The sequence below is a fragment of the Corapipo altera genome, unplaced genomic scaffold, assembly GCF_003945725.1.
Source record: "Corapipo altera isolate COAL_440 unplaced genomic scaffold, ASM394572v1 0, whole genome shotgun sequence".
Classification (NCBI taxonomy): domain Eukaryota; kingdom Metazoa; phylum Chordata; class Aves; order Passeriformes; family Pipridae; genus Corapipo; species Corapipo altera.
In genome coordinates, this window is record NW_020884872.1 from 56,089,002 (window position 1) to 56,103,275 (window position 14,274).

Sequence of the window (14,274 nt, forward strand, 5' to 3'; positions counted from 1 at the left end):
CGGCCGTTGCGCCTGCGCGGCGTGGCGGGTGCGGCCGGTCATGGCCGCCTCCGTGTTCTGCTGCTTCTCCTGGTGCCGGGATGGCGGCGCCGGTCACATCCCGCTCAAGGAGATGCCGGCGGTGCACCTGGACACGCAGCGCATGGGTGAGCGCGGCGGGACAGGCCCGGTGCTCGGCGGCGGGCGGCTCCCCGGCGGGCAGGGCCGCAGCCCCGGGGCGCGGCACGGGGTAACCGCTGGGAAAGTCGCTTTTTGGCGACTCGTTTAGCAGGATTTGGCAGTTTTTAGGGAGGGAAACAAACAAAAAAAAAAGCCTCGCTTTGGCTTAAACTGAAGGTGATCAGCACGGTGAATATGTCGGGGTGCGCCTCGGTCTCTGGGGGTGTCCGAGGGGGACAGGCAGTCCGACAAGGGTGGTCCGGGTCAGAGCCGAGGGGACGAGTTCACAGAATCACAGAATCAGCCAGGTTGGAAAAGACCTCTGAGATCAAGTCCAACCTATGACCGAACAGTGCCACGTCCAGTCTTGCCTTAAACATCTCCAGGGACGGTGACCCCACTTCCAGTTATGGCAGTGAAGATGCTGAAGGAGCCAGGCCTTACAGAATCTTGTCCATGCCGTTGTCCTTAGGATGAGCTAGCCACAAAACCATGCCCAGCCTTTTTTAAGGAGAGAAGTGGTCTGGGCCAGCAGCACCACAGCTGGAGAGAGAGCTAGGAGGAATAGATAGAGTCCAGTGCTTGAGCACCATTATTAGCAATTGTCTGCCATGTACTTGACCACAGTGCCTAAAGATAAAGTCTTCCAATGGAGAAGGAAAACTCCATTTTTTTCGCTCTGTATTGACAGGCATGTTTTGAATAAAAGGATTATTTCATAGAATGACTAAACACCTTGCAATTCCATCAATCATTTCTATCCAATATGCTTTTCCTTCTTGTTGCAGAATGTTTTTTCTCCGATGTTAGAGACAGAGTACAGGGCTTTGGTCTCACAGTGAACCCTTTCTGACTAAATTGTAAGTTATGCTTCTGATGTGGTTAAGCAAAAGTTGTAATCAGCAGGGTGCTGTAAAGCCCAGGAGGTAAAAATTAGATCAGTGTATAGAATTTAAATAAATAAACCCTAGTGGAAAGATGAACTAGCCTGTAAACAGCCTTCCTTCTCTTACTTCAAAGTGTGGCCCATCATCATAATTCTTACAGACTAATGAAGCTTTTACTTGGGGCAGAAAGAATAAAAACTGTTTTCAATGTTTAGGGCTTTGAGGGCTGCTTCCAGACTTCTAAAAATGTTTTGAAGTTTTGTGGTGTTTGTTCTTCTTGCAGGAACAGATGTTGTCATTGTTAAAAATGGCAGAAGAATATGTGGCACAGGAGGCTGCTTAGCCAATGCACCTTTGCATCAGAACAAGAGCTATTTCGAGTTTAAAATCCAGTCCACAGGTTAGTCAGCAAAAAATATACAACCTTAAACTTGGAAAGTATGTCACACAGCCTGCTGGTGGCCAAATCTCAAATGCTCAACACATGCATCTTTTTAATTTTATCCTTGAACTTGTGAGCATTGGAGAGTGTTATTTCCTTTTATTGTCGTGGCATAAAAGGAAATTTATTTTTTTTTTAACCATGACTCTGAAATACTAGAAAGAATGGTAAGTATATTACTAAAGTGCAAATACTAAATCCCCACATTGTTTTGTATGCTGTTATATGCATGTTTTCCAGTTGGTGTATTTTAGAAATGTTTTTTGCTAGATAGATGCTTATGACTCCATAAAACACTGCAGCTGTGAAGTTGTTTTTTTTAAACAGTGCATTTTATCCAGCATTTTGCAGCTATTTGTCTACCTTCCTTTGCTTTTAACATGCTCTGTGTTTGCCCAAGCAAGGGTAACACTCTTTGTGCTACCCTTTGCTCTTCAAATCAAATGTGCAGCACTTGTTCCAACACTGCCTTATCCAGAGGAGCCTTTCAGCACCCTGTTTCTTTTTGCTTTTACTATTGCAGTCAACCTCACTAGTGTAGAGAGCATTGCAGGCTTGCCTGTATTCTAGCCTTAAAAACCAGTCTGTATTTTTAAAAACAACAGGCAGCATGAAAACGAAGCTGTTCTCTCCCTAAGTATGTAGTGGGAGGGAAGAAAAAGAGAAATGTTAGTCCAGAGACAGGCCTTTTGATACCAGCTAGAGCTTGATGCCAACACGTTTTGGGTAAGCGTTGTTTACATTCAGTTGGGATTAGGGTGCAGGCAGTGTGAACACAAGTCTGTCCACAACAACTTGCAATCAAATGAGTTGTTTACTGTTAAGCTACATGTAACCCCATATCAGTATTAACTTGGCAGTTTTTATATCATTTATGTCAGGGGAAGAATCCATTGCAGCTGTTGTTCATATATGGTCTTTATTCACACAGATACAGTATCCATGTTCTTACACTTGAGAAACACGGGCAGTAAACTCTCCTGGTCACTGTGAGCCATGTCTCATCTATTCTTGTGCCCAAGGCAGGAGAACTGTAGATGACTTAATGAAAATCTTTGATTTCCAGAAATGTCCCTGAGTCTATTAGGGATTATCTGTGGGGTCACTCTGACTACTGGAAAATTTTCTGAATGATAATCACACTCTTGTCCTTTTCATTCTGGGCATGTAAGCGTAGAATAAATTGTTCTGCAATTTTTGTCTTTTTAAATTAATTTTCTTACATTTTTGCTTCATTTTAGTCTTCTGTAGATTTAACAGTTCCAGTTTGTTGGGTTTTTTCTGTTGTCTTCTTCTAGATGAAATTTTTACACTTTTGAGTGGTTTTGTTGTTTCTTCTGCAATATCTCTAATTGCCCTAATTTGTCTTGAGATATGGTGCTTAAAATGGATGCTCTGCTCCAGCTGCAGCAGCAGTAGATGTCCTTGATCTGCTATACATACAATACGTCTGCTTTACATATGCCACACATCCAGTTTTTCATGGCGGCAGGGCCCAGGCTCGTGCTCAGCACATTCTCTGTGATAACCCCCAAACCATATTCTGTGAACTGGTTGCCAAGGCACTGCTGTATTTGTGCCACTTGCTATTCTTACTTACCTGCTCTTCTTCGTAATTCATAAAAAGCTGATGCACTTTCCTTATTTCAGGCCTCTTAGCCAGGATCATTTTAAATTTGAGGGTCCTCTGAAGAGCTTGAAGTCCCGTCAGATTGGGATTGGCAGCATCTTTAATAAGCGTATCGTTATGTTATCCAAGTAATTTATGTGAATACACAACAGTATCTGACCTTGTGCATTCAATGCAAAACCTCAAACCCCACTTGAGTCATCGTTTTTGATTTGACAGGGTGCTACTGATGAGTAATCCTGGAATAGTTTTCTAACCACTCGTGCCTTCATATTGCTGTAACTGTCTAGACCGTATTTTCGTCATTGGACTATTTCAGTGTTGTATGAGTTTCAAAAACATTACCAAATTGAGATCTATCATACTTTCTAACACTTTCTTCTTTTTCTATAAGACTGGTCTAGCTAGCTAGCTGCAGTTCTCTGGATCCTTCTTTTTCAGGATAGATGCCACCCTTGTGGCCACCTTGTACTGGGTCTGGCCAGGATGGAGTTAATTTTCTTCATAGCAGCTGCTATGGTGCTGTGTTCTAGATCTGTGACCAAAACAATGCTGATAACACACTAGCTATTGCTGAGCAGTGTTTGCACAGCATCAAGACTGTTTCTCTCTGTTTCTCACCCTGCCCCTCCAGTGAATAAGATTAGGATTGCACAAGAGGTTGAGAGGGGACATAAGTAGGCTGATGACCCAAACTAACCAAAGAGATATTCCATCCCAGGTACTGTCATGCTCAGATAAAAATGGGAGAGAAGGGAATTTAGGGAGGTTAGCTATCTTTTGCTTGGGAATTAGCTGGGCATCGGTCTACCCATGGGAGGTAGCGAGTGATTGCCATAGCATCGCTTTGTTTTGATTTCTTTTTCTTCTGCTTATTAAACGGTTTTTATCTTTAGCCACAAATTTTCTTGCTTTTACTCTTCCTTTCCTCTTCCTTCGTTCAGCCAGGGCCTGTGGGGAGAAGGGAATGACTGGCTGGGTGGTGCTTAGCTGCCTACCAGAGCTAACCCACAACAGTTCTGGTATTTCCAGGAGATACTTAATGGTAGTACCGTCATGCTGGTTAAATTCTTCATGGTGTCCTGCTTCAATGAGACAGTCTTCAAAAGGATGGTGTTTTTTCCTTATCATGTTAATGTCACATTTCAGGGATTTGGGGTATTGGAGTTGCAACCCAGAAAGCAAACTTGAATCAAATTCCACTTGGTCGGGATGTCCACAGCCTGGTGATGAGAAATGATGGAGCTCTCTACTATAACAATGAGGAGAAAAATAGGCTACCAGCAAACAACCTTCCTCAGGAGGGCGATGTGGTGGTGAGTTTCTTAAGGCTTTGTTACTTCCTCAGCTGCTACTAAATGCCTCTTATTTACAGCTCTGTGGTCATACTGACTGTTTCAGTGAAATTGTTCGGCTTGCATCTCTCTGTTTGGAAAGTGCCAATATAAACTCCCGTTGTCTTTGAGTGGGGCAGCTGCCTGGATATTGGTGGACTTCACTGATTGATGTGTTGGTATTGATATGTTCTGAATGAGGGATGGACTTGACCAGGGTTTGAGAAGTAGCCTTTAATGCTCATTTGCAGTATCTACCTGACAGATGACTCCCATCACAAGGATCCTGTAGTGTTTGAGATGGGACCTCCCTGAACAAGTACTTTGCTGGAATGGATTACATGGCTATGCACCATGCCCAGCTGAACTCATAGCTAACTGGTTAATGATTAGAAGGACAGAGCAGAGATGGGTCCTGGATGATAAATTAATTGGGTTTTTTAGCTAAACTTTTGTAGGGAAAAAAGAGATATTAAGTGGGGAGGATGGTAATGTTCACTGGGAAAATGGAGAATCCTTTTTTTTTTTGTACCTTACTATTAAAAAAAAAAATCTTAAAGTGACTTTGTTCGTAGAGTTATGTTTTTAGTGCTGTTATTTCTTACAGATGTATTTTCAAAAGTACATGGGAGCAATGCAGTGAAATTTAGACCATTTATCACCACTACTTTTTTGTGCTGTGTAACCTTGCCTCTATGTAGCAATGGTTAGAAATGTCAGCTTTAGAAACCCCAAACAGCTAAGGTTGACATCTCCGTGCTTTACCCTCAGACACTATACTGTTCTTTTAATCCCCTTCTGAAATTGTTTTTTGGAGGGTTGCATACTGCTTCAGGGTTTGGTCAACTTGTGTAGCTTCAACTAATCACAGAAAAGTAGCTGATGTGTTACTGCTAACTCCCCAGTTTCCATAAATTTCAGTTTATTTTATTTATAATTTATTTTCTGTCACGAAAATAGATTTCTGAAGTTCTGAATGACAGCACAAATTGTCCCACTCAGCCATACCAAAGCAGTGAGAAAAATCCTTTAGTTAACAGATAAGTAAGTTATTACCTTTGCATGCTGCTGTGTAGTCAGCATATTTATAGTGTTGTGTATGAAACCACAGTCTGTTGCTGCCAGCAGAGTAAATGAGCTGAGAGATGTTTCTGTATGGAAGCATGGAAAGATAAACTTGACTCATAGCATCACTATTTCTTAAAGTTATTTCCATGAGAAGATATAAACAAGACTGCAAACTGCCTAATATTCAAAATCATTGAAAATCTCGTGTTTCTCTAACATGATGAAGAACACTTTAGAAATGTGTTTTGTAAACCTAGTAAGATGCAACATGCAGTGTGCAGTACTGTGCTGCCTCCAAATTGAATGGGCGTTAAGGAATCCCGAGTATTTGAAAATACAAATGTTATAAGTCATTTATTAACTTCTAATTGTTTGCAGGAATGAAGTGAGATTTTCTAGGATGCTGTGGCTTTCATAACGGTGTTAAGATTTGCCTGTGGCTAAGATAGCTAAATTAAGTAGCAGTCTTATGCATATAAACTTGTTGATGCTTTTTTTTGTTAATTTTCTTTATTTTGTAGGGCATTACATATGACCATGTAGAATTAAATGTATATTTAAATGGGAAGAACATGCATTGTCCAGCTTCAGGAATCAGGGGGACTGTCTATCCAGTGGTCTATGGTAAGTCAGAGATTTTCAAACTGTTTCACAGTATGGACAGTATTCTGTCTTCTGAGCCATGTCTTCTCACTTCAATGGAACACACACATCAATTGTTTATTCTTGGCAACGACAGCAATTAATTACATGAAAATGCAAACCTAGGAGATTAGAAGAGTATATTTGCACCTCATTCCTAATGCTGCTTAACAGGAAAAAAAGCACTGCTTAATAGGGAAAAAAGCGCTTAAAAGTGTCCACATCCAGCAAGCTGGGGAGTTGCTGCACCCAGTCTAAAAGTTGCCAGGTAAAAAAACTGTGAAGCGGATTTAAAAAAAAACAACAAATTTGAACTAATATAGACTTGTGGTCTGATCTGATTTATCTCTGAAGCTTGTCATTTGTCCCTTTTAATTTCACATACTTTATAAATGCATTCGGTGTTACATAGGAATAGAATTGCTGTTTGTATTTTCTTACAACAGTAATAACTTTAATGTAGTGCTGGTACAGCTGCTTGCTGTGTGGCGGTGCAGCTCTTTGCTGCTACACCAAATTGATGCCCAGTTTTGAAATCCAGCAATTAGTGAGCAACTTAATGGTAGCTGTTTTGCAAGCAACCATGAATATAACACAGCAATTTTGAACAGGAAACAAATACCATATCCAATTAATCACTGCCTAGGCACTTTAAAAAAAATTATAAATTATGGAAGCTGGAATTTGGCTAAGTCATATTAAAGTTTTACTCTTCCAGAAGCTGGTGGTGATTTTGTAGTTCCCCAGCAGTCAGAATTTAACATCTCACCTGGAAGGCAGCACTTCCCCTAGCTCAGTGCATAATCAGTGCTACACTCCAGGTTGACATGTAAGTTACAGAAACTGATAATTGCTCACCATGTTCCCTCTATTACACCTACAGCCATGACAGAGTTACAGAATGGGTCAGGTTGGAAGGGATCACTGGAGGTCATCTGATCCAGCCTCTCTGCTCAGCAGGGTCCCCTAGAGCATGTTACTCGGGATTGTATCCAGACAGTTCTTGAATATCTTCAGTGAGGGAGACTCCACAATCTTTCTGGGCAACCTGTTCCAGTGCTCAGTCACCCACACAGTAAAGTTCTTCCTCATGTCCAGGTGGAACTTCCTCTGCATCAGTTTCTTCTTGTCTCTTCTCCTATTGCTTGGCACCACTGAGAAAAGCCTGGCTCCATCCTCCTGGCACCCTCCCTTTGAATACTTACAGACATTGATGAGGTCCTCTCAGTTGTCTCTTCCTGAAGTTGAACAGGCCCAGCTCCCTCAGCCTTTCCTTGTAAGAGAAACACTCCAGTCCCTTAATCCTCTTCATAGGCCTCTGCTAGACCCGCTCCAGGAGCTGCATCTTCAGTTTATCTTTATTCCTGTGTGAGTTTCATCTAAGGAGTAACCTCCTCCAAAATAATTTTGCTATTGAGATACCATTAGCTATGTGCTGGGGATAATTTTTTGATTTCATGGTGCCTTTCTAATGAACCGTTGGCATGTTCCCATTTACATCTTGATACATTTGTAATGCTGAATTTTTTGAACAGGAAGAAAATACTTCAGATGCACTGTAGAGCCTTTGAAGTCTATAAATGTGGCTGACGAATGATATATTTCCAAGCCATTTGAGTGGAAATTGTTTTATGTGGTCATGTTGTGATGTTTTCTTAAGCCACGTGATGGCGCTGCTAAAATGCTGTGGCAGCTCTGCAGGATCTCCTTGTGCAAAATCTTCATGAGCAGCAGGAGAGTTGCTGTGTTGCAACTGATTATTGCATCTTCCCTGTATTTTGGTAGGGGTGTTACACAGCACGAAGAATGAAGGTTGCTTTCAGAAAACATTTGGTAGTATGTAGGTTTAGCCTGCTGTAAACTTTTTTCCTCAGACTAAGGAAGTTCCATGCCTGGGGAATACAGTGACCTTTTATTGCCAGACTCTTATTATCATCTTCCACAAGTGGGCATAATTTCATCATAATTATCATATGTCCTACGTATAGCTGTAACAATTGAAGCCTGCAGACTGCCTTTGTGCAGTACTTACTTTAACTATAAATGTCTTTAATTTAATGTGAATGAACAACTTCTAGTCACATGAAAGGATTTGGCCATAGAGAAGCATTTACCCTATTCAGACTACAGCTATAAATACGTTTTTAAAAGAAACATGGTAGATCAGGCAAACGCAGTGTCGAGCTTGAGCATGTGAAACAGAGAAATGGACTTAAAGGTTATGCTGCTGTACCTCAGGCACTTTCATGGAAGCAAGATGCCAACACTGCGTAAGTACTACAGAACTGTACAAATATACTGATATAAATTTTAACTGAGCCTAGGAGGGAAAAATTCTGACTTTGGCTCTGAGATAGCTAAATTCCAAAATATAGAGATGAAGCTTTTCTGCTTTGACCTAATGTTGCTAGTGTGCCAGGTTCATCTCAGAAGTTGTCTTTGAAAGGGATCTTGCTTTTCTGACTGGTTGGATATTTCAGTTTGCTGTTGAAATACAGCAAAGCTTTGCTCTGAAAATTCTCATCCGCTTCTTTTTTATATTCTACATTGAAAGTAATGTTGCAGGTAGATAGATTTTGCTGGGAGTCCAAAGCTAGGAGAAGCTTTGTAAAAAAACGTTAACTTCCAGCTTTTAAGAAGCAGTTGAACAAGCTCTCTTTGGATCACGTGTTGAAACAGATGGTCTAACACTAACCACTGCAGACATCTGAAACCTTGTAAACCTCCAAAAACCCCACTGTAGACAGCTGAAACTCCAGCGGAATCAGGAAGTGGACAGAAAAATATGCACCTGATGAGATGACATCCCTGCAGCGTGTAGCTGGTAGTGTCCTTACTCTGTAGACTTCTGGAGAAATAGAGTAGGAAATTTGGAGAGAATAGCCTGAAGTCCTGCTGACACTCCCAGTGAAATCAGACATAGCATCCTTGTTGACTTCACCAAAGCCCATTACAGACTAAAGTAAACAACAGAAAAAAGAGATGGTTTGCTCTCCTGGGATATGTGTAGGGCTCTAGCAAATTCATTGAAGAGATTTCTTTCAACTGTACATATGTAATGAATGTATTGAAGAAATTCTCTGTGGTTTGAGCATAGGATACAATCTAATAAGATGGTGTAATAGAGGATCAAACTGTAAGTGTTCCTTCTCTAATTCCTTCTTTTTGGTTCTTTTCTGCAGTTGATGACAGTGCCATTCTGGATTGTCAGTTCAGTGAATTTTATCATACACCTCCACCAGGGTTTGAGAAGATCCTCTTTGAGCAGCAAATCTTCTGAATGTCTTCATACTGAAAATTTGCACCCTGCACTGTTACAAAAGCTTTGTCATCTTAAAGCTTCACTTTACTTTCTGGAAACATATCTGTATTTTTAGTAAATATTTGTGACTGTTGTCTGCAGAATAAATATGTTAACTGCAACACCAGGTAAATGTGTTGCAAATGTGAGTTTTCTGGCAATGTTTTGTGATTGAAAATGAGTGTTTTGGGGCAGGGTTTTTCTCCGATTTGTACTTGATGCATAAGGATACTAAGGGATATTACTGTCGTCAGTATTGCATTCAGTATTTTGAATGAACTGGAGCTCTGTAAGACAAATAGTTCTTATGCATATGATAGCTACGGAGATGTATAGTTCTCGTGATTTTTTTTCTGCCAACTTTTTTCTCACAGAAATTATGTAATTTGTTTAAAGGACACACTGTGTTTCTAGCCTGTGATCTGGAGTGTCCCAGTTGTGCATAATGACTAATAATACAATGGCATAACTAGCAGCTAGATACTTTTGTTTTGCAAGGTATAGATTAATCCGTTCCCTCAATCTTAGACCAGCAAATACAATTTACCTATTTCTCCTAGCTTTTAATTTGCTTTTATTCTGACCAAAAAAAAAATTAGAATATTTTCTAGTAATACTTTTTTGTTGAACCTTAAAAAGTAAACCTAAACGCTACCTGTGTTTTAGAGGACCACCATGCTGTGGTTACTCTGGTAGGAGAGTGTAAGTACAGATCAACTCAACTTGGGTATGCAAAGAGCCAGGTGAAGGGTATGAGATGTTATGGTGAAGCCTTACATCTAAACTGTAAATTAGATTATTCTCTTCTGGAATAGCATATTTAATTTCTTCGTGAATCATTTATAAATGGCTAAGACATTGTTCTAAAATGTGATGCCCTTGAATATACATTGTGAGATGCTTTTCTTCCGCTCTTGTCATGTTTAACATACTTCCTAAAAGAATTTTTATTGTTAAAAAAAAAAAAATCTTCATACTGAATGTTTGTGTTTTGGTTTTGGCTCTTCCTGGGTTAATGCATTTGCATAAATAATTTTATTTAAATATTTTTAGAAATTACCTTATTCTGAAATTTTCAAATACAAACAGCTTTCTCAAAGCTTTTCACCTTAGGATTTACTACATCTGTTCTTGATTCTGTGGCCTCTGTTTTCCTTCCTTTTAGCCTTGCTGTCACATGACAGTGTTGAGTAGAACTTTTCAGCCTGAAAGGAATGATGCCCTTGTCAGCATTATGGTAAAAAGCTCGGGAGATTAGGCTGCAGTTTTATCGCTCCCCTTGAAATCTACTTAAATCAGAGTAGAGAATGAGAAGTAAAACCTAAATCCTAAAACACCTTCCCCCCACCCCTCCCTTCTTCCTAGGGTTAAATTTATTCCCTATTTGCTCTACCTCCGGCGGCACAGAGGGACAGGGAATGGAGGCTGTGGTCAGACATGTTGTCTCTGCTGCTCCTTCCTTCTCATGGAGAGGACTCCTCATACTCTTCCCATGCACCAGCGTGAGTCCCTCCCATGGGAGACAGTTCTCAACAAACTTCTCCAACGTGAGTCCTTCCCATGGGCTGCAGTTCTTCATGAACTGCTGCAGTGTGAGTACCTTCCACAGGGTACAGTCCTTCAGGAGCAGACTGCTCCAGCACTGGGTCCATAGGTCCTGCCAGGAGCTTGTTCTGGATCATAGCCTCCTTTGGGCATCCACCTGCTCCACAGCAGGCTTCTCCACAGGCTGCAGGTGGATCTCTTCTCCACCGTGGACCCCCATGGACTGCGGGGGCACAGCTGCCTCACCATGGTCTGCACCACAGGCTGCAGGGGAATCTCTGCTCTGGCTCTTGGAGCATCTCCTGCCCCTCCCTATTCACTGGCCTTGGTGTCTGCAGGGCTGTTGCTCTCAGATATTCTCATTCCTCTCTCTGGCAGAACTGGTGCAGTTTTTTCCCTCCCACCTTCTTAATCTGTTATCCCAGAGGCACTACGACTGTCCCTGCTAGACTCGGCCTTGGACAGTGGTGTGTTTGTCTTGGTGCCAGCTGGCATTGGCTGTGTCAGACATGGGGGAAACTTCTGGCATCTTCCCATGGAAGCCACCCCTGTAGCTCCCTGCTACCAAAAGCTTGTAAACCCAATACAGCTTCCACACAGCCTGAGCTTCAGATGTCTGATGCAGCCCTCTAAGTCCTAGGTTACAGAGATTGCCTAGGACCTCTCTCTGAGACTGGGAAGAATTGCCCTCTGCCCTTTCAGAGATGTGCTGTCTTGGAGAACTTGTGCTGCCAACTGGAGGAGTTCAGGACTGTGAGCAGGCTGCACATCAGAGAACATCAAAGGGAGACACATAGGATCTTCTCTGAGACTTAACAGCTTGAAGAGCCTCAGGCCCCATCTGCAACAGGGAAGACAGAAATTACTATCTCACACTATCAAGGTAAGCAAAACCTCTGGAGAAGGGGCTGGATAGAAGCTGGTGACTTCTGGCACTAAGAAGAAAGTTCCTGCCACACCTAAGGGCTTACAGCTGGAAAACAGGTTCACTGCCCTCTTAGTTGAAAAGGAGCCGGATGAGCCCTCAAGCAAAAAACCTGTATGGTATCAGAAATGACTACAGAGCTGTGAGGGCAGTAGTCACAGCATGGGGGCACAGGTGGTGAACTCAATCTTGCCGGTGAGGGGGAGGGAGTAAGAAGGAGAGGGGACTAATAGGACAAGTCAATAAGTGACTGCAGAACTAGTGTGGACAACGTGCCGTAAGATCCTTATAGGCAAGTTGCTGGAAAAGCAGACAGTGAGGTGGACTGAAAACTGTCTGAATAGCCAGGCCCAGAGGGTGGTCACTGGCATAAAGTTGGGTTGGAGTCCAGTAACTAGCGGTGTACCCTAGGGTCAGTACTGGGTCCGGTCCTCTTTAACAACCTCATTAACGTTCTGGAAGATGAGGCAGAGCGTACCCTCAGCAAGTTTGCAGAGGACACAAACCTGGGAGGATTGGCTGTTATTCCAGAGGGTTGTCCTGCCATTCAGAGGGACCACAGCAGGCTGGAGAAATGGGCTGACAGGAACCTTGTGAAGTTCCACAAGAAGTGTAAAGTCCTGCATTTGGGGAGAAACAACCCCAGGCACCAGTACATACTAAGGGCTATCCATCTGGGAAGCAGCTTGGTAGAAAAGGACCTATGGGCTCTGGTGGAACGCGATTTGAACATGAGACAGCAAAGAAAGCAAATGGTATCCTGGGCTGCATTAGACAAAATATTGCCAGCAGGAGTTGATCCTTAGTCTCTCCTCAGCCCTGGTGAGGCCACACTCGGAGTGCTGTGTTCAGTTCTGGGCTTTTTGGTACAAGAGAGACATGGACATACTGGAGAGAGATTGAAGAGTTGCCACAAATGATCAAGGGACTGAAGCATCTCTGCTGTGAGGAAAGGCTGGGAAAGGTTGGACTTTAGCCTGGAGAAGAGAAGGCTCAGGGGAGTCTGACCAATGCATTTAGATACCTGAAGGGAGAGTGAAAAGAATTTGGAGCCAGGCTCTCTCCAGTGTTGCACAGTGACAAGACTAGAGGCAATGGGCACAAACCTGAAGTGCAGGAGGTTCCCAGGACTAGAGGCAATGGGCAGAAACAAATGCAGGAGGTGCCCTCTGAACATCAGGGAACATTTTTTTTAGTCAGGGTGACTGAGTACTGGCACAGCTTGGCCAGACTGGTTGTGGAGTCTCCATCCTTGGAGATACTCAAAAGCCAACTGGTTGTGTTCCTGGGAAACTGGGTCTAGGTGGTCCCGCTTGAGCAGAAGGGTTGGAGCAGATGACAACTGGAAGTCCCTTCCCAACTCAACCATTCTGTGACTCTTCCTCGAGGTGACATAGGTAACGTTGCTATGCTAGTTGACACATATGATAATGTTTCTGTAATGAAGTTTGTCAGCTCTTGAAACTTGATTATACATATATATATACATATAAATAAAAGTAAAGGGAAGACTGAAAGGAAAGGTAAGGCATGTGTCCTTTTTCCTTTTGATATCTTTCAATAATGCCTTCAACAGAGGTTCTTTGCCATGAAAGACTGCTGAGATGAAAGTGCTTCTTATGGAATTATATTTCTCACGTTCATGGGGAAAGGAGGAAGTATTTAAAAGAATTCTTATCACTTTATCTAATTGCATCCAGCAAACAACTTTTTTTGAAGACTGCTGTGATTAACAGTAAAAGCTGACACCTTGAGCTTAATGTAGACTTGATTTCAAATAGAGAGAAGGCTATCTTCATCAAAGCTGAGGTTTGAATTGGAAAATACTTTGGTAAATATAAAATACTCAAAATAGCTGCTACATTCACCAAAAATATGGAAAGAACCTGCTTTTATAACTCAAAGTTACTCATTTCTCATCTTAAACCGAGTAAGATGCATTTGTAATACTGTGCAATGTAACTACATCTCTTCTTTAAAAATCAGAAAACTTCTTGTTTTATAATAAGTGACACAGGGAAACTACAAAATAAGGGAGGGGTAAATAAAATACTATTATAATCTATTTATTAAAATGTCATGGTTTAGGAATTTAGTAGTCCCACTAAAGCCACAGTGCTGCTCGCTTCCCTCTCCTCCTCCAATTGGAAGCACAAAAGGCAAAGATTTCAGATTGAGATAAGAACAATTTACTGGAAACAGCAATGAGATAAGAAAATGAACGATAACAGCAACAATATTAGTAACAAAATGTATAAGACGAAAGGTATAACACAAAAAAATAATTTGCACAGAAAGTCTGCAACAATACCAATTGGGATCGGCTCTTTCCCACCACATT

At 41.9% G+C, this 14,274-nt stretch overlaps 1 protein-coding gene across 1 annotated transcript; it reads left to right on the plus strand.

The window, feature by feature from the left end:
* Positions 1-3: 3 nt before the first annotated feature.
* Positions 4-10,417, plus strand: SPRYD7 (SPRY domain containing 7). The gene is made up of 5 exons (XM_027648565.1): positions 4-146; positions 1,330-1,446; positions 4,268-4,434; positions 6,042-6,144; positions 9,345-10,417. The coding sequence occupies exons 1-5, from the start codon at positions 41-43 to the stop codon at positions 9,440-9,442; spliced, it is 591 nt and encodes a 196-aa protein (XP_027504366.1). The 5' UTR covers positions 4-40; the 3' UTR covers positions 9,443-10,417.
* Positions 10,418-14,274: the final 3,857 nt, after the last annotated feature.

Excerpts from the sequence above, each read along its gene's own strand:
- SPRYD7 (XM_027648565.1), top strand. The coding sequence starts at position 41 with ATGGCCGCCTCCGTGTTCTGCTGCTTCTCCTGGTGCCGGGATGGCGGC. Across the intron at positions 4,435-6,041 it reads CTCAGGAGGGCGATGTGGTG|GGCATTACATATGACCATGT; the intron begins GTGAGTTTCTTA and ends TTTATTTTGTAG. Across the intron at positions 6,145-9,344 it reads TGTCTATCCAGTGGTCTATG|TTGATGACAGTGCCATTCTG; the intron begins GTAAGTCAGAGA and ends TCTTTTCTGCAG.